This window comes from Acipenser ruthenus, chromosome 27, assembly GCF_902713425.1.
Source record: "Acipenser ruthenus chromosome 27, fAciRut3.2 maternal haplotype, whole genome shotgun sequence".
Taxonomy (NCBI): Eukaryota; Metazoa; Chordata; class Actinopteri; order Acipenseriformes; family Acipenseridae; genus Acipenser; species Acipenser ruthenus.
Window position 1 is genome coordinate 5,660,357 of NC_081215.1, and position 26,419 is coordinate 5,686,775.

The 26,419-nt window shown below is 40.2% G+C and overlaps 1 protein-coding gene across 1 annotated transcript in view; it reads left to right on the plus strand.

The window, feature by feature from the left end:
- Nucleotides 1-26,419, plus strand: part of LOC117432124 (immunoglobulin superfamily member 21-like) — a 137,439-nt gene that overhangs the window by 41,846 nt on the left and 69,174 nt on the right. The window contains exon 2 of the mRNA XM_059001894.1: nt 16,891-17,003. Coding sequence (XP_058857877.1) covers nt 16,891-17,003 — 113 coding nt within the window. The remainder of the gene's footprint in view (nt 1-16,890; nt 17,004-26,419) is intronic.

Consider the following 26,419-nt stretch of genomic DNA (forward strand, 5'->3'; position numbering starts at 1 on the left):
CCATTTGTAAGTCAGTAATGTGAAAGAATTGGTCAGGGGTCTGAATGCTTTTGCAAGGCACTGTATATATATATATATATATATATATATATATATATATATATATATATATATATATAGATAGATAGATAGATAGATAGATAGATAGATAGACAGATAGACAGACAGACAGACAGACAGACAGACAGATAGATAGATAGATAGATGGATAGATAGATATAGATATTCTTATTTAATTATTTGTTTTATTTGAGACCCTTGGTTATCACTCTTTTATGTGTGTGTGTGTGCGTGTGTTTGAGAGCAGAACCGGGAGTGCAAGTGTTTGTCCCTCCTGACCTTGGTGCTGCGGTAATTAGTTCAGGCTCCAGAGAAACTAAATTAAAAACGTCAGTTTTCGCCAGTCTGTCATCTCTTATCTAAGTGTAAACGTTACGGGAGCTGCTCCCAATGAAGAGTGCCAAATATCTATATTAAACCATGGTTCAAAGTGCATTCAAATACTGGATTATTTATAATTCAATTACCATATTCATTTAGGGAAAAGAGCTGGGGACACTGTTACAGTTCGGTATAGAGGGGTACAGATTGAGGAAGAGATGGGGTCTTTCTTACAGTATATAGGGGTACAGATTGAAGGAGTTGGGGGCTATGCTACAGTATAGAGGGGTACAGAATGATGGAGAGATGGGGTCTCTTACAGTATATAGGGGTACAGATTAATGGAGTTGGGGGCTATGTTATAGTATAGAGAGGTAAATATTGAGGGAGAGATGGGGTCTCTTACAGTATAGAGGGGTACAGATTGAAGGAGTTGGGGACTATGTTACAGTATAGAGGGGTACAGATTGAGGGAGGGTCGGGGGCTCTGTTACAGTGAGGTGTGGAGGGGTCCAGATTGATGGAGAGCTGGGGGCTCTGTCACAGTGATGTATGATAAATAGTCACTGAAGTTGAATCAGCTGGATATAATGTATGTTGAAGTGTGGTACCTTGCTCTATTTACATCCTATGCCTGAAATAAACATTCAGACTCCAGCAGAGTTAAATCAGCATGGATTAAACCCTTTCTTAAAGAGCAGAACATCAAAGCTTCATCAGTCGCTTGGCATGGAGTGCTTCACAGCTGAAGTAGTGTACAGAATTGTCTGAGTTCACAGAAGCAGTAATGCTTATTGCAGACAGCTCCCCTGGAAGATCGCTGCACGGAGCCGAAACCTGAATCATCAACTATACCCGACATATTGTTTATATTCATCATAGCGCTTTTCCAGGGTTTGAGAGAGATCCTTATATAGAGAGTGGAAGAGTGCTGCAATACATAGACTGCTTTTTGGACACTGTACCACTATAGTAACATAACTGTAAACTGTAAGTTTTTTTTTGTGCTGAGTCTGCACCATTCCAGTAATGGCACTATGATAATTGAAAATGACTAAAGGGTCAAAATGACCAAGGGGGGTTGGACTATCTCTTATGCCAGTTTGAACGTCCTTAAAAACAGGCTGTAAAGTGATAATCAATTTTTTTTTTTTTTTTTTGTCCAGGTCATCCCCTACGTGAAACTTGCACAACTTGCACATCACATGTGGTTTATGTATCATCCTCACATGCAAATGAAGGAAACATCTCCCCTGAATTTGGTCAGCTTGCGCTGAAATGCAAAGTCGTGTTCTCTCAGGCACAGTCAGACCTGTTTGCAGGAACAAGGATGACAATTCCAGCATTTGCCATTCACACATTGCAGTTTCACAAATTCTTGGTGGTCTAAGAACTTCAACTAGGTAACGAATGGGCAAAGGGGGAAAATATAACCTAAAATAGGGCAGTTTTTTAATGTGCAAACACATACTCCTGTAGCCCTCTGCTAACTTAGTAAATATGAATGTAGCAATACTAAGTGTCTGTCCCATTCATTATGCAGCCCTGTCAAGTGGGACACATTTATTTCCTCAGTCTTATCTTTCTCAAAAGCCTCATAGATTCAAGTGCATAATAACATTGTAATTATGTGTAAGTACACTTGTATTTGCTAAGTAACTAATATGTAAATACACAGTAATTTGAGACACATCATGTAAAGTGTTACCTTATGTTTTATATCAAATTCAATTAAAGATTCTTGTTTATAACATATGAAGACACAGTTAAGACGACTTGTTGAAATTCTAAATGTATTACTAAATGACTTGACAGTATCGCTTGGTTCTTTACCATCCTCTCACTGTGTTTTACTATGCTAAAGCAGTACACTTTTATTTGAGTAAATCAGGGGACTGGGGACAGACACAATAGGAAGAAAGTAATTGAAGCAGTGGACTAAAGATTAGGAAAATGGAACAGCCATTATAAAGAGCAGAATGGCATTCTGCTTTAGGGGTGCCATCAGACCTCGCAGTAAAATATAACTGTCACCTCTGAAGTTTCCCTCTACATCTTAATGAAATATATTCTGGTAAAACGATGTTATAATGATAGTAATCTTCAGCTATTCAACGACAGACGAAAGCTTTCTCTCTTTGAAGCCTTACCATCCAACGGCATCATCAGCCTACATAGCCTTACAGATTTAAACAGTCTCCATTTTGACTTCCTAGCTTGGCACAGCTGAAAACAGTTCCCTGTAGAGTTACTGGTAAACTATATGCATTGCTATATGCAGGCAAGCAGACATAAGCCTAGAGGAACTCAGAAAGGGCAATAATGGAAGCAAGGTAGAATAGGAAGCAGTGGGAATTAGACTTAGCTCATTGCTCCTCAGTTTGAGTCATCTATCCTTGTTCTCCAGTGACAGGCTACTAAACCGACTTCATTTACACCAGTCCCCAAGTTGTTGACCTCACCTGCCTCACACAGACCATGAATCTGCCTATTCCATATTTATTTACATTTTTTCCATGGTGACACAGTTGGTTTAGCTCCTACCCTTTCACCTCTTGAGGCCTGGATTAAAATCTAGTTTATGTTGCTAGTGACATGAGTTTGGCTGTCTCAACTTCTTAGTCCTTAGCGAGTACTTATAGTTTCTGTAACACACTGCACACTCAGCACTGTCATTACCCTGCACCTTACTAATAATGATCACTAGTCAAAACACTCCATTCTCAGCTCTCCAGCACTGCCATTGCCATGCACCTTAATAATGAGCACTAGCCTACATTCTCAGCCCATAGCACCATCCCCCTGAACCTAAATGAGCATGATACCTTAATCTTTTAAAGTGTGCCTCTGTGAGATTGAACTAACAGTGATTGATCCTCTCTGTGCACTAAAGTCCCCTGGCTGTAGAGAGACGTGCACTTTGGCTAACTCGCGGAGGACACGTTGTGTATTGCTGTAAGCAGTGCCATGTTTACTTTATTAAAACAGATTGAAATATCTGTTTGTCAGGCTCAGCGGCGTTTAATCTTCTCCAGTTCTCATTTTGTTACCTGTTTGAAGGGGATTAATTTCCTCGGCTTCATCTAAAACAAATGTAATAGGAGATTGCGAGACATGACTTTAAGGCCCTGGCGTGTTCCAATGAGCCTGAACGCACAGTAAATGGTGCATGTCATTAAAGTTAAAAAAGTTATGAATCCACAATAGAAGGTATAAAGGAAAAAAAAGTACTGTTCCCTTACATTTATATGTTCTTATTGCAATTACTCAGATTCTGTGTTTTTGTATATTTTGTATTAAATCCACATTATGTTTAGGTCATTTGACTATGCAGGAGCAGTTCTACTTGTGTGCCACAGACATATACAATATAATGAAGACTAGATCAGGCAAAGTGGCAATACATTGTAGGCGCCAACACCATCTGGTGCACAGGAGAGTATTAGAGCAAAGCAAAAGGAAATCTGAAGTGGAAGATCATTTTTATAGCGCTCATCCCAACTTTTATAGACAGTTTGGCTGATCTAACCTAATTAGAACTGAAGAGAAGCTCCTGCACTCAAGTGAAAGCACCTTTACACAGATTACAGAATAAAGTGTAGGTAGTTGCGGTAAGAACCGATGCAAACACCATAAAAAGGTGGACAAAAATAGATTAGTCTCTTATTCAGTCATTGCTATTTTTGATTATATTCCTCTGTATGTAAGCCACACACACACACTGACAGTGACATGCATTGTCAGTCTGTCACTTTGTATGCCAAATAAGCATTCTCCTGTTCTTATTGTAAATCTTCATGCCTGGTTTTTGCTCATGGAATGAAAGCTCTTGCTTTTTTATCATTCTCCCATGCTGTGTCTGCTGAAGAAATAAAATAAAATAGAACACTAAGGTGACTTTAAGCTTCTGAAGTATCTTCTAAACTATTATATTTGAGATAGAATAAATATAAGCAAACCCTTTTTCTTTTGTGTTACATTTTGAGACTTCACAAAGAGGTTTTATATTGATCTCTAAATTCCTAGCATTCACACACAAACAGCATATTTTCACCTTTACAATGTTAAATTATAACTTATAATAACGCTGAGCACAATGCTTGCTGTCTTATAAAATTCTTTCCAGAGGACAAGATCCCTTTGTTTGAATAACAATAAAAGGATGTTACATGCAGTCTATTGAGACAGGACTCACAGAAGACCTTGTAATGCACTGAAGCAGAATTCTAACATTGAAACAGATATTTTTACACCACCTTCAGATGACATCCTGTCGACAGTCTTTCAAAATAAAGAATTACAAAATAATAATTGCCTCTGAAAACTACCCACCCTGTCTAGATTTATTCTTTTAAATGTTTTATTTAGAGTGCCCAATTATTATGCTCCCGATTTTCTCCCCAATTTAGAATGTCCAATTATTTTTTCCCCTCATCGCAGCAATTCCCCACACAGCTCAGGAGAACTGAAGTGGCCATTCTTTGATTCCACGACCAAGCCAGGTTTTCTTTTACACCCAAGAACTCAAGAGCGGTTGGCAGCGAGCTACTGGCCTCTGGAGGACAAAGGCCATCCCTGCAGTTGCCCACTTGAGCTCACTAGGCGCTTGGCCGGTAGGGTCCACTGTAGCGTGATGAGGAGAAACAGTCCTAGGTTTCTTTCAAGCTGGCAATTGTCTGTTGGTTTTGTTATGTGGGCTAATGTCCACTTTAGATAAGCTGAGACATCCACACTGATTTCACTAGTGAACAGAGCAGGATTTGGCTTCCAAAGGTGGAAGGCATAAAATGCTAGTGAATAAGCCTACTACGCTAAGTATTGCTTTTTAGAATGGGGGAGAGCAGAAAACTTTACCCTAACATATACATTTTTTCACTGGGTGTCATTTTGGATCATTCTGTACAGTTTAAGTTGATAAACTTTTCTTCCACCTTGATTCCACCTATTTCTTGTAGAATTTATAACGATTCCAAATGGTGGTGATTCACCACTTTTTTTTCACTGTGTTATAGGATATACAAATATGTCAAATACAAAGCTATAGAAAAACTGCTTTATCTTGGTACCTTTTCTGTAAGTCAAATGGCAGACCATTGGAGCTACAACACATGAAGTAGTAGGAAGCAGCATAGACTTTTCTTGTAGTGTCTTTGAAATACCTGTATATTGTAAATGGAAGTTTATTTACAAGCAAAGACCGAAAAAAGAAGGGGGGGGGGGGGGGGGGCAGTGATTTATTACTCATGCTAACACGAGATAAGAACATGGATTTTAAAACCTTGGTAAGAACTCTTTAAATGTACAACTAGTTTTGCAACATTAGCAGGAAAGAGTTGGCATGCAAACCATGCAACATTACCTTCTTTAATCAAGGGAGAGGCGTATAAAATGTTTAGTCTGCCAGGCTTGTTTAGCCAGCTTAAGCTGCCGAGTGCCCAGAGAGCTGCTCAGGGCCAGGTGTGCACACAGCAGCCCACATTTCTTTGCAACTAACAGCAACTGGATTGATGGGGTTCTCAGAGGTCTGTCTCTATCCTTCATTCAGCCAGCACTCAACTTTCTCCACCAGGCAGCTGTGCCTCAAAGAGCCATGCCAAGTTCTGCCAGTGCAGTCAGCGACAGCGCCAGGCTTTTATTTAACATTCCTCTCATCAACCACTGCTAAACTGCTTGAGAAAAACAGACTTGATTAAGCAGAATCAAAAGAAGTTTAAAATAACAAAAAACAACAAGATCTAGCCAGATATTCTTGATTTGTTCTTTATATGTTGTTTTTGATCAAGATCAGTCAAATGCAACCCCACAAAAATATAAAAATATAAGTATTTGCAAATATAAATATAAGTATTGTATAAGTATTTGCAATGTGTTTTGAATCCTGCTGTCTTGCTCTGTGATCCTGACATATCAAACACAAATAAAGTTCTTATAAAGTATTTATTAATTATAACAAAAAGCCAATCAATGCAATCGATTGATTCCCCTCCAGTGACAGATCATTCTTAACTTTAAACAGCTAAAAGATCAAAAGGCTGGTTTATTATATATCCCAAGATAATAGCACTCTTCTGACTTTGAACACTACCACTGCACTATACTGACCTGTTTAAAGAACTGAATTAAAGCATATTTAGTCAGTGATTTCCAAAGGAATGTGAATGTCAATCTGAGTACAACACAAGCAACAAAATATAAACCAGTCAGTACTCACACAGTATCATAATGTAGTATACAGATTGGAACTGAAGAACTGTCTGTTTGTACTTTCCAAATACAGATGCCTTACATCATCAGGCAGACTAACTGTAAGCAAGGCTTTCTCAATTTGCCATCAAGATATTCTTGTCTTTTGCATTACTTTTTAGCAGATCCACTCATTGCACTGCTTGTTGCAGATTGGTGGTACATCAAGACCAACATTTTCTTCTGATACATTGGGCTATCACTTTCTGGATTTTCTGGTTGCATGGAATCATGTGGAAACCATTTTATCATGTAACTTATAGGAGATCTACCCAAAATACCAGTACAATTCTACTAGTTTCTTTTAGTGTTACCAGACCAATTTCTCAGCAAAAAAATACATAACTGCTTGATTCTCCTAACTAAAACAATGAGAACGTCAAGTCAAAGTGGAAGCTAAAACTCAACATTCGGCATAGTTCAACATTACAGCATTAGAAATGATTATAATTGAATAGATCTTTCAGGTATTGGCTGAGGAAGCTTTACAGGTGGAGAAAGGGCATATGGGTTAAAAAGAAAGGAATGGTTACACTCATAATTTACTGGGTAACTGGGACAGTGGTTTTTGGGGCTGTCCCTGATATTTCTACAGTCGACTATGAACTGCTGGAGGGGGTCATAAGCTAATATCTATGTTAACTTCCTTGGCCTCTCCCTTGCTAAATAATGAATCTATTAACCCATATTTCAGTATCAGCGTGTCGGTACAGATGCATTTTGCACGGCAGCTCGTAAAGTTTTAATAAGAAATAGCGCTTGAGAGACCTTTGGAAGGAAGCAGGGAGCAGATACCTGCAGATTGCATAAAAATGGAACTCAGTCCAAGGTTTCAAACAGAATAATTAGACTCATATTAGACTCATTAGTGTTCAACTTGTATAGCGGAAAAGCTTATACTGATACAACGTTTATATATATATATTACATACATACATATATATATATATATATATATATATATATATATATATATATATATATATATATATATATATATATATATACAGACGTGCTCAAATTTGTTGGTACCCCTCCACAAAAAACGAAGAATGCACAATTTTCTCTGAAATAACTTGAAACTGACAAAAGTAATTGGCATCCACCATTGTTAATTCCATATTTAATAGAAATCAGACTTTGCTTTTGATGATTTTTATTCAACATAATATTGTAAATAATAAAACAAATGAAAATGGCATGGACAAAAATGATGGGACCGCTAACCTAATATTTTGTTGCACAACCTTTAGAGGCAATCACTGCAATCAAACGTTTTCTGTAGCTCTCAATGAGACTTCTGCACCTGTTAACAGGTAGTTTGGCCCACTCTTCCTGAGCAAACTGCTCCAGCTGTCTCAGGTTTGATGGGTGCCTTCTCCAGACTGCAAGTTTCAGCTCTTTCCATAGATGTTCGATAGGATTCAGATCAGGACTCATAGAAGGCCACTTCAGAATAGTCCAATGTTTTGTTCTTATCCATTCTTGGGTGCTTTTAGCTGTGTGTTTTGGGTCATTATCCTGTTGGAGGACCCATGACGTGCGACTGAGACAGAGCTTTCTGACACTGGGCAGTACGTTTCGCTCCAGAATGCCTTGATAGTCTTGAGATTTCATTGTGCCCTGCACAGATTCAAGGCACCCTGTGCCAGGTGCAGCAAAGCAGCCCCAAAACATAACCAAGCCTCCTCCATGTTTCACTGTAGGTATGGTGTTCTTTTCTTTGAAAGCTTCATTTTTTCGTCTGTGAACATAGAGCTGATGTGACTTGCCAAAAAGCTCCAGTTTTGACTCAAATTGCTCAAATTTGTTGGTACCCTTACAGCTCATTGAAATAATGCTTCATTCCTCCTGAAAAGTGATGAAATTAAAAGCTATTTTATCATGTATACTTGCATGCCTTTGGTATGTCATAGAATAAAGCAAAGAAGCTGTGAAAAGAGATTAATTATTGCTTATTCTACAAAGATATTCTAAAATGGCCTGGACACATTTGTTGGTACCCCTTAGAAAAGATAATAAATAATTGGATTATAGTGATATTTCAAACTAATTAGTTTCTTTAATTAGTATCACACATGTCTCCAATCTTGTAATCAGTCATTCAGCCTATTTAAATGGAGGAAAGTAGTCACTGTGCTGTTTGGTATCATTGTGTGCACCACACTGAACATGGACCAGAGAAAGCAAAGGAGAGAGTTGTCTGAGGAGATCAGAAAGAAAATAATAGACAAGCATGGTAAAGGTAAAGGCTACAAGACCATCTCCAAGCAGCTTGATGTTCCTGTGACAACAGTTGCAAATATTATTAAGAAGTTTAAGGTCCATGGAACTGTAGCCAACCTCCCTGGGCGCGGCCGCAAGAGGAAAATCGACCCCAGATTGAACAGAAGGATAGTGCGAATGGTAGAAAAAGAACCAAGGTTAACTGCCAAAGAGATACAAGCTGAACTCCAAGGAGAAGGTACGTCAGTTTCTGATCGCACCATCCGTCGCTTTTTGAGCGAAAGTGGGCTCCATGGAAGAAGACCCAGGAGGACTCCACTTTTGAAAGAAAAACATAAAAAAGCCAGACTGGAATTTGCTAAAATGCATATTGACAAGCCACAATCCTTCTGAGAGAATGTCCTTTGGACAGATGAGTCAAAACTGGAGCTTTTTGGCAAGTCACATCAGCTCTATGTTCACAGACGAAAAAATGAAGCTTTCAAAGAAAAGAACACCATACCTACAGTGAAACATGGAGAAGACTCGGTTATGTTTTGGGGCTGCTTTGCTGCGCCTGGCACAGGGTGCCTTGAATCTGTGCAGGGCACAATGAAATCTCAAGACTATCAAGGCATTCTGGAGCGAAACGTACTGCCCAGTGTCAGAAAGCTCTGTCTCAGTCGCACGTCATGGGTCCTCCAACAGGATAATGACCCAAAACACACAGCTAAAAGCACCCAAGAATTGATAAGAACAAAACATTGGACTATTCTGAAGTGGCCTTCTATGAGTCCTGATCTGAATCCTATCGAACATCTATGGAAAGAGCTGAAACTTGCAGTCTGGAGAAGGCACCCATCAAACCTGAGACAGCTGGAGCAGTTTGCTCAGAAAGAGTGGGCCAAACTACCTGTTAACAGGTGCAGAAGTCTCATTGAGAGCTACAAAAAACGTTTGATTGCAGTGATTGCCTCTAAAGGTTGTGCAACAAAATATTAGGTTAGCGGTCCCATCATTTTTGTCCATGCCATTTTCATTTGATTTATTATTTACAATATTATGTTGAATAAAAATCATCAAAAGCAAAGTCTGATTTCTATTAAATATGGAATAAACAATGGCGGATGCCAATTACTTTTGTCAGTTTCAAGTTATTTCAGAGAAAATTGTGCATTCTTCGTTTTTTGTGGAGGGGTACCAACAAATTTGAGCACGTCTGTATATATATATATATATATATATATATATATATACGTCTAAATGTTACATGTATATTTTTACAAATATTCAGAGAACTTTTCTATTTGGTAAAGACATACTTTAACCCAAGTTTCAGAATCTGGAAATGTAGGGATCCCAAGTCTCTTACTTGATAAAGGCAGCGTGGTGTGCAAGGTGATTCATGCAGTGTGTAGTGCAGGTTTGTATCCTGGCTCTGCCAAGCGGTTGATCTTGGTTGGGGATCCTATAGGGTAAAATCAACAGGGACTATATCACGTCATTCCTCTACACGCTTGTCCTCAAGGGCTGGTAACTAACCTACATCTGGTTTCGAGCTCCCGGCTGTAAAGAGGCGATTGGCTTGGTGGTAGGATTAGAGGATGCCCACTGACCTTCAATTCTCTTGAGCTCTTGTGTGGGTATTACTGCAGTAAGGTAACAGGTGAGAAAAATAGGTGAAATCTGGGGATATAGACTGTGATAGCTGTATTTTCTACTGTATATCACACATTTTTTGATGTGTAGTGCACACTGTCACAGTGGCTTAGTTCTTTAGCTGTGGCAGGGGAGATGCATAGTACTAACAATCTTGTCATTATTAATAAGGATACTTTTTGGACATTCTATACCAGAATGTAAAAAATAGCAGTGAAAGTACAAAACACAACAGTTACTTATTTCCTCATTTTAATCCACTTATTCCCAGATCCCAATGTTCTGCAACTGCAGGGGGACAAGATGTAAAATAGCATATAAAATAACAAAGACCCTATGGCATTTCTCCCAAATTACTGAGTGCATTTTTATGTCAGCTTTCAAAATGGCTCATATGCCCAATCTTGCTGTGCTGTAAATGTCATCTCCCTCCAGCAGTTCACATGTGCAAATGAATGTAGCATGTATGGGGATTTGCTCATATACACATTACTGTAAATCCCATACATGGAAAAGGAAAAGGGCACCTAGTAATTGACAATAGATCTGTAAACAAATATTGCATGTAGAAAATGAAATAAAGTCAAAATTGAGACTGCAAATGTGTATGTATTGTGTGACCCCTTTTTGACAACATTGTTGTCAGTATATAATACTACTGCAATACCATTCTACCACTAGCAACCTCATATTATTACTCAGTCCTAGAGCTACCATTGTCCCTTGAGAATGGAGGTCTGTACTCCATCACCTTCCTATCCCCCACACACAGTATACCCTTATTTCTCACTTTGAGACACAAATCTTGCATAGCCTTTACTTCAGCCTCCAGCTCATTGCTTCCATAGTGGAGAACCTCATGAGGGCTGACACTGTGTCACGTACCAAGCTTCTTACACAGTAGGGCTTCACAAGTGTTTAAGAGATTACCACAGGTACTTCATTTGGGGTCCTATTGCTAGAGGGAGGTGAGGGTAATGAGGGTTCACGCTTGACCACATTAACTTCAGAGTTAAAAAAAAATGTACTGCTTTGGATACAGCAAAGACTTTAAGGTATAACTAACCCAATTCCTGTTACAGTACTGCTGTTGAATTAGTGCATCACCAGTCTCTGTAAGGCTTCACTAACACCATTGCAGGACCACTCCTGCCAGGGGCCCAGTCTCCACAAGGGATCGCTAATCCTGTTACTTTTACTGTACTTGCATTGCAGTATATACCATTGCACTGCCAGGGGCCCAGTTTCACTATGAGTAAAATTAATCCTGTTACTTTTACACTACTGCCATTGAAGAACTGTATATATCAAATTCACTGTTAAAGAGATAATCCCAGTAGTTTATACAGTCATTGCAGAACACAGTATTGTTTCCAGTGGCCCAGCATTTGTATAGGCAGTTTATGGATTGAATATGCTTGGCGAATAAAAGTATGGGCAAGTGGATAAGTGAACTGCTTCCACCCAGTGAGTCAGCACAGACAAAGAGAGCCAGTATCAAGCCTATTGTTTGCTTCCTGCAAAGCCATTCAAGTCTTTAGCTGTAGAGGTGTTTACAGTCACTTCAATTAGTGTGTTTCTAAGTACAGGTGTCCTAACAGTACACCTGGCTTTCTCTGTCTCCTTTGTTCCCTGAGTGCGCTCCATTTTTCTATATACCGAGCAATTGTATGCTTTTAAAAAAACGGCAGTTGTTCCCTATTGCCATTGAACCCAGCTTCCTTCAAAGCTACAGAGAGCAGGAGCAATTCAATGGCTTCATATAAGCCCTCGCAGAATTGCTCATTGTTATTTTTGCATTCAGTTTTCAAAACTGATTCTTTTTGGAAGAAGCATTGAAATCGCCAAATAAGTTTTGATTCAAAGCATTCTTTCTGCTTAATCGTTCAGGAAGCAATGTCAATTCTTATATATATATATATATATATATATATATATATAAACACAATAATACATTATTTCATTCTAGTTCAATTGTATACTGCATTTTGCTACATTGACTACAAAAAATGAAGTAGTGCTTGAAACCAGGCACTGCAATGTGGTTCTATTGGGGAGAGTTTGCATTGTATCATCAAGCAATTTGTATTGCCAGTGATGGAATACAACATTATCATTTATTATTATTTATTTCTTAGCAGACGCCCTTATCCAGGGCGACTTACAATTGTTACAAGATATCACATTATACAGATATCACATTATTTTTACATACAATTACCCATTTATTCAGTTGTTTTTTTTTTTACTGGAGCAATCTAGGTAAAGTACCTTGCTCAAGGGTACAACAGCAGTGTCCCCCACTGGGGATTGAACCCACAACCCTACGGTCAAGAGTCCAGAGCCCTAACCACTACTCCACACTGCTGCCCCATTTATCATTCAGCTCCCACTTCTAACAAGCAAATGGGAGGCAATAATATTTGTAAAACAGGTTAAAGATGTGGTTTAGTTTTTACTGCGATCCGTACTTTATGGTTTCTTAGTTTTCTTTAAGTCTATGTATGAGGTACAGTACCTCTTTAAGTTTAAATGGTCATTTGCCACAGTTTGCACAAAATATTCTTTGAGATTAACCTGGCGATGTTAAATCTGAAATATCCCTTTCGAGTTTTATGGAAAAGCACTTTAAAGAACACCTCTGTGGCTTCAAAAGAGCCTGATACACGTTTACATTAACCTGCCTACCTGCAATGCTCTGCCCCTAGTGTTTGAGAGAAACACATTGGTAACAAATACCCCGTAAAACAAATGTAGTATTTTTTACATCCACTGTGGGAAGAGCGTTACATGAGGACTGCGATTGGACAGGTTACTGAGAGCTCTGGTGAGTTTTAAAAGTCACCCGGGGGTAAGGACTGAAACAGAAAATGATATATAAAGTGAATCGAAACAACAAAAGCCAAACATTAGAGAAGTATGATATTTCCTACCCATGCCCAGTTGCTCTTTTAGTTTAGTGTCTCGTTATTTCAAGGGTTTAAAAAAAAGAATCAATAAATAAATAATCCGTAAAACTGCTGTCATAAATAATGGTACACGTTTTCTGCTGCACCCATTAGCTCCCATTTTAATCTCTCTTATGATGGAATCAGGCATGGCAGCAGCATCCAAGTGCCCTAAAAGCAATCTAATGGAAGTTAATTACATTCACAATCTCACATATTCACAGTTTATGTATTTCAAGCCGATAACCGCTTCTCTAATTGCTTATTAGAGTTATATAGAAAGCTCTGCCTTTTGGATTGCAAGGACAGCACTCACTACACGTTTTATGCATGCATGTTTTATGTCTGTACAAATGTAACATGGTCTGTAGGAATGACAAACTGTTAAAGTAACATAACTTATTTTGCCAGTTGGCAACTTCACACTTGCGCTGAAGGATCAGTTCTGGAAAAGTCTAATCATGGTATCAACTGATGGTTGACGTCAATCCCTTCATAATACACAAAACAGAGATTTTGCTTGTCTATAGCTTTATTCCAAAGCATTGTGCCTGAAGTTTGGTAGGCAAGCAGGCTTTAGAATTTGTGCTATTGGAAACTGCCATACCTGTCACCAGAAATCTGAATGTTTCAGCATTGCATGTCATTAATGACTTAAAAAACACTCAATAAATGGGGATCATTTGATCAACCTACATCCAGTATTTAACAGCACCGGGGAATCCACCTGAATTGTAAAAAACCCTTATTTTTTAATGATTTGATAGATATACTCAAATAATTAACTACTTTAAGTTTAAATGGTTTAATATTGGCACAAAAACCTGGACTAGAAAAGACAATCTTGCCCCTACTCTGGGTTGGTTGGTCAAGATTCAGGTCTCTATTTAGAAATACTAAAATAAACTTAATAAATTCAATGACAAACATTTCGACTAGAAGTCTAAAGACTTCTAAATTCAGCGCTAGTGAGTGTTTAATAGTTATGGTAGACTGAGACCTCCCCTGGTAGTAGTGTTTCCACATCACAAAACAGCCATACGGTTTGAAACAGCCCGAAAAGAGAAGATTCATGGGTCATGGAGACTCAACTTCTCACCCCACTTTGTCAAAAAGAAGACTTTAGAGAAACGTCAATAGCCAAGTAAGAGATTGTGGTTGTGTTAATAAAATATTTCTTCAAACAGGTTGCTTTGGGGAAGCATGGGAAGGATGCACTGATGTGTATGAGACAATAGACTCATTTGCTGTAATATACTCAGAACTTGGTGTTATAGTGAGCTATTGAGTGAAAAGAAGCAAGATGGTCTTGGGGGACATTTCACAGATTGGGTTTCCCTAAGTGGCTATTTCAAATGAGGGGAATTGGAAGTATTGTTTGTGTTAAAGTGTGTGACAGATGACGGGCATGATTGAACAAGAGCCGTGCTGGCTATTTACCGCAGTAAAAATAATCTTTCTGAAGATGGCTTAAATTAAAAAAGCTAATCCAAAATAAACCGTTTCAATAAAAATGATAGGGCTGGTTTTGAATTGCTTAAGTAACTTCATCTAAATCCACGTCCTGGTTATAATGAAGTTGAATCAATAAGAATTTTGAAAGTAATCATATTTCCCAGACAAACAAAAACACCTTAATTTCAACCACAGTTATTTACAAAAGTTCCTATTTAGACAAACCCTATGTAGGCTATAATTCAGTCTTTGAATCTAAGACACATGGAAATCTGGATGCATAAATATGGATTTATCTCCAAGTTTGTTTGAATTCATATCGGTAGACATGACAGAAATATAAACTTGACATTAACATGCGTTGGGAATACTGTTTGTTTTTCTTCATCAATTAAGCTATGCAAAGCTTTTTCTTTGATAAACACATTCCGCAGCACTGCTCAGCCTTAGAGACACAGGAACTAAAACTTTGGGAACTAGGGCTTTGAAATGAGGGAATTTAAATGATCTTCTGGAAAAGAAAAAAAAAAACAATTGCACAACAATTTGGAGCTCCGGGCAATTGAGTAGTAAGAAATGTTTTTGGACGACTAAGGGTGTCCTTGATAAAAACAAAAAATAATACGCTACTTTTGTGTTTTATATCAACATTTAATGTAACACTGAGATGATTCATGTGGCTCTGAGTGATGCTGTTTAACACTCATGTAGCTACATTTTTTTATTATGTCATAAAAATGTACTGACCAGATCTTAATTTTTTTCATTGTGACATCCTGCAACGCAAATGCATTTTATTGCTTAGCATACTGCGTCTCATTTATAATAAACTCTACTTACCAATCCTCATTATTTAAATGAGGATATTTTAATGGAGGAGATTCACTTTACAATACACCGTGTATGAAGAATGCTCTTCTCTACATCATGCATAGTAAAGATCCCTCGGCCCATGTTGAGAGTGACTGAGGTGGTGACTTGTTACTTTTCACTTTTCTCTTTCAATCTTATTGTAAGAGAAAACATCAAGAGATACAGCCTGGTCTTTTGTGTCAATTCCGAATAAAGTTGACACATGTAAGTCAATGGAATAATGATGTATCTGCTCACCCAGCCTGAGAGCTGCTTGGTGTTCTGTGTGCTGAGCAACTGTAGCTGCTGCACTCGCTGGCAGCTCCCGTCACTGCCCCCAGAGGATCCAGAGGAGCGAGCGACTCGACCTGATCCCTCTTGTAATTGCACGCTCAGTGACGGATTTGTCTTTCTCATTAGGACAGGCTGTGTCAGTTTGCTCGCTTCCGCCCAGAGTTCTCATTCAACACTAATGTCCGTGCTAAATCAACCCCAGCCGGGGATCCAACCGACAGCCTCCTGCTCTTTCAGAGAGCTGTCATCTTGCTAGCTCAGGGTGTAGCAACATTTCAATTGTTTAAAGAGAGCTTGCTGGCATTTGTGATGATACTCAATGTGTTTACTTTATACAGTGGCAAACAGCCCAATGCATTTCATAAAAAGCTGTCAATATCTTTGTTACTAATCCACCACCAATTCAACCTTCAAAATCACATTCATATTTGTAAACCCTCTTACCTCGAGGTGTATTTGAAATATTGAGGCCAATGATGAAGAAATTGTTGTCCTAATATTTGTATTATAGTAAATGATCTTTTAATATGTGCTACATGCCCAGGAATGTTGCTGTTCACTTCCTGAAATAATCTAGCTGCTACCAGACCATTGTAATCTACTGAACGGGAAGTCGTTATACATCAGACTGAAGGTTATACTTGATAAATCTTAATATAATGTTTTGTTTTGCTTTTTAAACACCACAATAAACAAGAAAGGAAGCAAAATATGTATAAGGTTGAACAAGCTCGGAAATAAGAATAGGATTTGAAAGCCTTGGTAATCACACCATTTCATTTTCAATGCTCTTTGAGATGAATGTATTATCATTCCAGGGGTTAAGACTTTTGTTTCTTTATCTGATCCCCAGGTTATCTAACAGTCACCATTGAACCCCTTCCTCCTGTTGTAGTAGGAGACACCGTAACGCTGAAATGTAACTTCAAGACCGATGGGAGGCTGCGAGAGATAGTCTGGTATCGGGTGAGTACCTGCTTGGGGGGTTATTGGGGGAAAATTCTTAACCTTTTCAGTTGCAAACAGGAACTGCGATGGCTGGTCTGTGACTGTTTTTTCAGCGGTCTGCTTCAGAAAACAACTCTTAAAGATATCACATTTCAAAAGTAGTCTTTATAACAATATAATTTGCTATAATATATACGTATTGTGATTTGACTGTTGTTTCTGAAGATAAAATACTGCTGAAAAACTGCTGCAGATCTTCTGAATATTAAATTGTATCACTGAAGTGTTTTCTCTTAGATGATATCAATAATTGAATGTTAGGGGGATGTAAAATGCTTGAACAAAGATCTCAATAGAGCAACGTGAAGTTGCCATTTGTATTGTAGCATGGCAGGAGATTTGGCTTAGCTTGGCAGTAAACAGCCATTAGCTTGCATAGACTTCTGTTGAGGACATGTAGTTTGATTTTTCCCCAAGTAAGCAGGGTCATGGATGAAAGTGAGTATGGTATGGGGTGGTTGGAGTCCAGGGACTTGTAAAATTCATGGAATTTGTTCAGGGTAACTGTGATGCACCTTCTTGGTCATTCAGAAAAATCTCAAGTGCCAGGACAGTGTATAGATCACTATCCTTTTATCAATTCCAGTATCCTAGACTTTGAAAAACCTACAATTTCAATGACCCAATGATTATGAATTCTGAGGTAAAACATCAGCTGACACTTATGTCAACTTCCCATAGTAACTAAACAGTATTGTACCTGTACTTTTTAGCAGGGCATACATATATAATACTTTAGGTTAATACCCTGTGTATAGGGGGGTGTCTTCTTGTATAAGAGATGTCATCTCATGCAGCTTGGGTGAGAGGACTGCAAAGTAAAGCTGAGCAGTTCTGGCTGCTCAAATGGTACAAGAGACGCCTCTTATAATGAGAAAGCACCTGACACAACGTTATTATAAATCTCAAAGACAACAACTGCACTCACAAACCTCCAAAAAATAATAGAAAAGTATTGTTGATTTTTTAGAATTGTGCCGTATCTTCTGTGCGTGTGATGACATCTACACACAGATAAAATGGAATGGAATTTTAACAGTGATTGGTGATTTATACTACATGCATGGGTAACCAAAAACAATTATAATTGCAGCTAATACAGTAATACTCCAGTAATAATCCAGTAATAATCAAGTAATACTCCTGTAATAATCCAGTAATATTCCAGTAATAATCCAGTAATACTCCAGTAATAATCCAGTAATACTCCAGTAATAATCCAGTAATAATCCAGTAATACTCCTGTAATAATCCAGTAATATTCCAGTAATAATCCAGTAATACTCCAGTAATACTCCAGTAATACTCCAGTAATAATCCAGTCATAATCCAGTAAATCAACAAACCCACCCACCAAACCTACCTGAATATTGGTCTGTATTTAACTGCGGGAGATAAATAAGCACAGACAAAACATTTCCCAACACTTTTAACCTGTAAAATAATAAAAAATAAAAAAAATGTATTCCAGAACTATAAACTTTTACTGCTGAGTGGGGGTTTATTTTTAATTTAACTTATTTCTCTTATAGAAAATCTGTTTGCTGCTATGTAAATAAGACCCATTCTCTCAGAGGCGACTTTAAGTGACAACTCATAAAAAAATAATTCTATTTTTGCCCAGACTAGGCTGCATGTATCTTTTGGGGATTTTATGGTCTTAGATGATATCAATAATTGAATGTTAGGGGGATGTAAAATGCTTGAACAAAGATCTCAATAGAGCAACGTGAAGTTGCCATTTGTATTGTAGCATGGCAGGAGATTTGGCTTAGCTTGGCAGTAAACAGCCATTAGCTTGCATAGACTTCTGTTGAGGACATGTAGTTTGATTTTTCCCCAAGTAAGCAGGGTCATGGATGAAAGTGAGTATGGTATGGGGTGGTTGGAGTCCAGGGACTTGTAAAATTCATGGAATTTGTTCAGGGTAACTGTGATGCACCTTCTTGGTCATTCAGAAAAATCTCAAGTGCCAGGACAGTGTATAGATCACTATCCTTTTATCAATTCCAGTATCCTAGACTTTGAAAAACCTACAATTTCAATGACCCAATGATTATGAATTCTGAGGTAAAACATCAGCTGACACTTATGTCAACTTCCCATAGTAACTAAACAGTATTGTACCTGTACTTTTTAGCAGGGCATACATATATAATACTTTAGGTTAATACCCTGTGTATAGGGGGGTGTCTTCTTGTATAAGAGATGTCATCTCATGCAGCTTGGGTGAGAGGACTGCAAAGTAAAGCTGAGCAGTTCTGGCTGCTCAAATGGTACAAGAGACGCCTCTTATAATGAGAAAGCACCTGACACAACGTTATTATAAATCTCAAAGACAACAACTGCACTCACAAACCTCCAAAAAATAATAGAAAAGTATTGTTGATTTTTTAGAATTGTGCCGTATCTTCTGTGCGTGTGATGACATCTACACACAGATAAAATGGAATGGAATTTTAACAGTGATTGGTGATTTATACTACATGCATGGGTAACCAAAAACAATTATAATTGCAGCTAATACAGTAATACTCCAGTAATAATCCAGTAATAATCAAGTAATACTCCTGTAATAATCCAGTAATATTCCAGTAATAATCCAGTAATACTCCAGTAATAATCCAGTAATACTCCAGTAATAATCCAGTAATAATCCAGTAATACTCCTGTAATAATCCAGTAATATTCCAGTAATAATCCAGTAATACTCCAGTAATACTCCAGTAATACTCCAGTAATAATCCAGTCATAATCCAGTAAATCAACAAACCCACCCACCAAACCTACCTGAATATTGGTCTGTATTTAACTGCGGGAGATAAATAAGCACAGACAAAACATTTCCCAACACTTTTAACCTGTAAAATAATAAAAAATAAAAAAAATGTATTCCAGAACTATAAACTTTTACTGCTGAGTGGGGGTTTATTTTTAATTTAACTTATTTCTCTTATAGAAAATCTGTTTGCTGCTATGTAAATAAGACCCATTCTCTCAGAGGCGACTTTAAGTGACAACTCATAAAAAAATAATTCTATTTTTGCCCAGACTAGGCTGCATGTATCTTTTGGGGATTTTATGGTCTTAAAATGTAAGACTCCTGTCACGTAGGCGGTTATCCACAAAATATATTGCAGAGTTATTATTACTGAAGTAAATTCTATTCTAGATGATTGGCTTTAAATAAAGATGGTCTTCTATCATCTGTACAACAGGTCTGACATATGTTTATTTTCATTGCTCCCACGATCATTTACTTCACTTTTTCAATTCTCTGAAAGCAGCCACATCTACCTCCTAATAAAAACACACTATTAATACTCAAAAGAGCTTTAACTTCAAAATGCCAGCCTGAAGTATTATATTAAAATCACTGGGGGTTTAGCCGAAGCACCAGCATAGCAACTAATAAAACTGGAAGAGAAAAGATACATACAAAACTTCCTGTAGTCGTTCATTTGACATATAACACCATCATTTGGAGAAAGTCACATCTTCACATCATTGTCATTCAAAGTTATGACTCCAAATTACAAAACACAACCTGATACACAAGAAGAGCTTCAGACCTTACCAAGATGGCTGCTGCAAGCAGGGCTCTGGACAGGGTTCACAAATCTCAAGACCTTCCTTAAAAAATGACGGGCTGCCCAGAAAGTTGCCAGACTAACCATATGAATGCAAATGCAAATAAAACCATTGTGTTTCTGTGCCTTAAAATGAGATTATGTATCTTCAAGTCACCCCAACATTGTCAAAGTGGGCATTTCCACCATGTGAGTCATGAGTTACACAGCTATTCTTTTTTTATACAGATCTACCCTGGAACCATTTTCCCCATCACATGTTTATATGTGTCTTCATACCACAAATAGAGCAATCACCTCCCTAGAATTTGGTGACCTTGTACTAGTTAGAAAGTATCAAAACTTCAGTTCATTTAACTTGATGTTCAAATGGCATGTAGAAATGATATCGGTAGTTACCGATATCTTACTGGGAATTGACATTAGTGCTACCCAGCTAAATGGCATCACACAGAGAGCAAACAAAGCTAATTGAAAATTGATATTCCATGACTATTAATATTGCCGAGCAATCAAATCCTAGTGCATCACAAAGATAACAAAATATAAAAGTGTCCCTGTGTAATAATTAGACACAGCGTATTACTCCATTAACATTCTTACTGAATACAATGCTCCCAACATAACAGCATGACAAGCCTATTAAAAACAAGGTGTAGTTCACAATAGTGTTGTTGGGACTTCAGAACAGCTTGATATACATATTTAAAATGAACCACAGTTAATTCCAGCTTACTAAAATGGGTGAGGCTCAAGCGACAACCATTATAAAAAGCTATCCTCTTTCTCTCAATGTAAAGTCATGGCTGGAATCATCTCTATATGGAGATGTTTATTTTTTTTGCATTTGATTCATGGTGCTTGAGACCACACGCTGGTGGCTCTTGTAAATGAAGAGCTCATGAAAGGAGAGGGATAATGGTAGTGTCCGGCATGGTACCAGCAACACCATGAGAGCTTCCCTTCACCGCTCTGCAAGCAAGCACACCTCAGTCCTGACCTGAACACCCCCTGCTATTCAGTCCTGGGCCTCTCCTAAACATAGCATGCCAATTGCCGATGGTCCTCTGTAGGAAGAATTGAGAACACCACATTCATTTCACTTATACCCAAGATGGATTTTAACCTAGGCTTCCAGAGATGAAAGGCATTAAATGGTAATGATGTGGACTGCTTTTTCATATTCTACTTAATATTTGTCTTGATCTCCTTCGAGAATGACCCAGAGAAAGTTGGATGGTCATTTCGTTAGTGGTAGAGGTATATTGGTTATATTTTTTAAAAAGGCATTTATACGTGATGAGCTTCATAAAATGTGAAAGGTGCGGTTGGTGAGTGGGGAGGTAGGAGCTCTCTGTTTCCATATTATTCCCTCAGTGAAACCTCAAACCAGAGTTTGACAGTGAGCAAAAAAAAAAAAATGGTTTAGGGTGTTTCAAAGATTGAATCTGACTTTGACCAAAATCAAACCTGTTTGAAAACAAATAGCTTAAATAACCGCAAAGGAGGCTGGCAAATTTTCACTTTCTTTTAACAAGGGGGGGTTGGCTGTCATTTGTATATCGACAAGGACAGTTATAAGCACTCATCAAGGGAGCAGTCACCCTTCATCAGGAGTCTGAACTGAAGCGCAGAGAGGGAGACACAACAAATGACTCATCTTCCCTGAGCAGTGCCTCTTATTACTTCTGCTAATACATTAAACAGCAATTATACACGCTTCCGACTTCAATTCCCTTAATCTTCTGTCTTTTATTTGACTAAACTGTCTACATTTCTTTTTTTTTTTTTCAAATGTGGGATTTGTAGTTGTGTTGGTACCTACCAGGGGACCCGTGCATCTGATAGGATCTGGATGAGAAAGAAGTGTGAATAAAAGATGTCCTGCTCTCTTCGTTATCTGAGACACGTTGCCCATTCTAATCAGGTAGCAAATAAATTATGTTGTGTTTCATACAGAGACAGGCTTTAATCTGTGCTGGGTTTTTGGTATACCATTATACAGTACTACATAAGTGATTCAGTGATTAAAGAAAGGTGCTTGTTACCAGGAGGTTCCAGGTTCAAATCCCGGCTCAGCGACTGACTCACTGTGTGACCCTGAGCAAGTCACTTAACCTCCTTGTGCTCCGTCCTTCGGATGAGATGTAAAACCAAGGTCTTATTGTAAGTGACTCTGCAGCAGCCCCCAAGTCTCTGTAAGTCGCTTTGGATAAAAATCGTCTTCTAAATAATAATAATAATAATAATAATAATAATACAGTATTTTAGTTTTTCAGTGAGTCTGAAGCCTTGGTCTACATACCTTGTATAAAGCACACCTCTATTAAGGACAGTTTATCGGCTTATTTGTGTTCTGTAATGAGCATATTGTAAATGTAAGTCAGCATGTCGTCACTATTGCAAATGATTTGTCAATCTGCGCAATGTCTGATTCACAACGCAGCTGCTGGAGTGTTGTCAATGGCATTATCTTGGAAGCAACAACAAGATGACACTACGCAATGCCAGCCTTCTTCATTATTGGTAACGAATCTAGAAAATTAGCACAGTACGATGTGATCTCAAAGCTGCTAAAAAAAAAAAAAACACTGGAGCTGGAAGATCATGTTTTAAAATGAAAATACACGTTTGCTAAGAACAGGTTTCTTTAAAAAGCACATGTTTGAGACCTATATAGGTAATGGATGTGCATTGCGGAGATAATCTATGGAATTATTTTGCTAGCTTCAATCACTTTAACCCCTTCAGGTCCACATGTAATGGAACGGTTTCTTCTTAAAATACATTTGAGAGCGCCTCAAGTATCACGAGGAAACTAACGATCTGCTTGATCAGATCTAACCCGTCAGTTAATTTTAAACCCTGTTTCGTGCTCCTAATTGTAAAAATAGAAAGTTAGCATAATTTTATTTGTGGGACACTGTCACAAAGACGGCCGGAGTGGGTGGCGTCAGACCAGAAGCAGGAAGGAATACAGAGACAGTGGTTGTGATGGGCTGAGTGCAATGGCTGCACTCAGCGTTTATTTACAAATAAAAGGTTTTAAACAGTACACAAAACAGGACACGGCACTTGCGCCAAAATAAACAGACATACAAAACGGACTAACACTAAACAGACGGTGCAGGACAGACGAACAAACACGGTGAGTGAAAACACTTATCTTTACGATCTTTTCGCTTATTTTAACTCTCCTTCTCCACACCCGTTCTCCACTCCCGAACACCTAACCCTGACTGACTAAAAATGTGCCTATTTATACTGTTGTGCTGGGATTCAATTACTAATTAATTATTCACTTGAATCCCAGCACGTGAATTAATTCTGTGCAACCCCGTGCTCACATATTACATTTAACCAGCACGTGAAGTGATTTGTGCTCTCCTCGTGCCTAAATACAAATCTACACTTTAAATACACGTGAAACACAGACCCGTTTATATCCCGTGTACCAATCTATACACCAACATTTACACACGCAACATACAACACATAACACAAATGCACACAGGGGCGGGGCGCTTTGCCACATATACCCCCCCTTGTGCGCAGCACACATGGCCTCAACGGCCACCTCCCCCCTTAAAAATCCAGCAGTCCAGGACAAAGTCTCGGGCTGGGAAGGGAGGCTTCAGTGGGCCCATGGCTGGCCATGCTGTCAGCACCCCTGCCGGTAGTGGCACGGCTGACAGCCTGTTGGTCCCGTCCTGCAGCGAAAAAGCTGCGGGGGCAGGTGGTCCCCCGACCTCCCCCTTCTTCGTAGCCGGCAGCTCCCTCCTGTGGGGCTCCGGCCACAAGAACTCCTGCAGCGAAACTGCTGCTGGGGAAAGTGGTCTCCAGACCTCGTCCCCCTTCTTTGTAGCCGGTAGCTCCCTTTGGTGGGGCTCCGACCACAGTACTGCCGGCAGCGAAACTGCTGCAGTGGGAGCAGGTCTCCTGACCTCCCCCACGATCTCCGGCAGCGAAACTGCTGCTGGGGTTGGTGGTCTCCAGACCTCCCCCACGATCTCCGGCAGCGAAACTGCTGCAGTGGGAGCAGGTCTCCGGACCTCCCCCACGATCTCCGGCAGCGAAACTGCTGCAGTGGGAGCAGGTCTCCTGACCTCCCCCACTTTCTTCGTGGCCGACAGCTCCCCTTGGTGGGGTTCCGGCCACAGTACTTCCTGCTGCGATGCGGAGCAACTAGCAGCCCCAGGCGATGCGGCACGGCTGGCAGCCCCAGGCGAGGGTGAAGCATGGCAGGGAGTCAGGACCAGCCGGGATGCGGGTGTTGGCCCTCTTCTCGGCCTCTGCGACCAGGCGATTCTTACCCATGCTTCCCTCAGCAGCCTATGCAAGGGCTGCGGAGGGCCGCCAGCTTCACGCCCTGGTCTTTCTGGTGAAGGGAGAGGCAGCTCCTGCTTCTCTCCCCCTGATGGTGATGGAGGCAGAGGCAGCTCCCGCTCCTCTCCTCGTGATGGTGGGGAAAGTGATACCAGCAGGCATTCATCCTCTGCTGGTGGGGGAAGTGATACCAGCAGACATTCATCCTCTGCTGGTGGGGGAAGTGATACCAGCAGGCATTCACCCTCTGCTGGTCGACAGGGACCCAGCAGGCATTCACCCTCTGCTGGTGGACATGGCGGAGGCAGAGGCAGCTCCTGCTGCTCTGCTCCTGCCGGTGGAGGTGGCGGAGGCAGAGACAGCTCCGGCTGCTCTGCTCCTGCCGGTGAAGGTGGGAGCAGCGTGTAGTCTCCTGGCGACGGAGGTGGGAGCAGCATGTCGTCTCCCCCTTTTTCAGGGGACTGGTGCTGCTCTGCCTCTCTTGCAGGGGACTGGTGCGGCTCTGCCTCGGAAGGGGAAACCAGCAGGCATTCTTCCTCTGCTGGTGGAGGTGGGACCAGCAGGCATTCTCCCTCTGCTGGCAGCTTGGTTCCTAGGGTTATGGAAGCCCCGACTTTCCTCTCTTTGGGCTGTGGACGCACCGACTCCTCCCTTTTGGGCTGTGGACGCACCGACTCCTCCCTTTTGGGCTGTGGACGCACCGACTCCTCCCTTTTGGGCTGTGGACGCACCGACTCCCCCCTCTTGGGCTGTGGACGTTCGGGCTCCCCCCACTCAGGCGTAGGACGTTCGGGCTCCTCCCACTCAGGCGTAGGACGTTCGGGCTCCTCCCACTCAGGCGTACGACGTTCGGGCTCCTCCCACTCAGGCGTAGGACGCTCGGGCTCCTCCCACTCAGGCGTAGGACGCTCGGGCTCCTCCCACTCAGGCGTAGGACGCTCGGGCTCCTCCCACTCGGGTGTAGGACGCTCAGGCTCCTCCCACTTGGGCTGTGGACGCTCAGGCTCCTCCCACTTGGGCTGTGGACGCTCAGGCTCCTCCCACTTGGGCTGTGGACGCTCAGGCTCCTCCCACTTGGGCTGTGGACGCTCAGGCTCCTCCTCATAACTGCGGAAGGGACAGTTGGCGAACAGATGATCCTGGTCGCAGAGGAGGCACCCCGGCGTTGGCTTGTTAGATCGCCGTGGATGTCTGGCCCTTAGGCGGCACTCCTCCTCCCTGTCCTTCACCTCTTTATCCTCCTTCCATCCCATTTTATATATATATTTTTTTGTAATCCAACATTTTTTTTTTTTTTTTCAAAAAAATGCGGTTCCTGCTCTGGCCTGAGTCCTGGAGGCGCTGTCGATCCCACGCAGGACACCACGTGTCACAAAGACGGGGCACTTGCGCCAAAATAAACAGACATACAAAACGGACTAACACTAAACAGACGGTGCAGGACAGACGAACAAACAC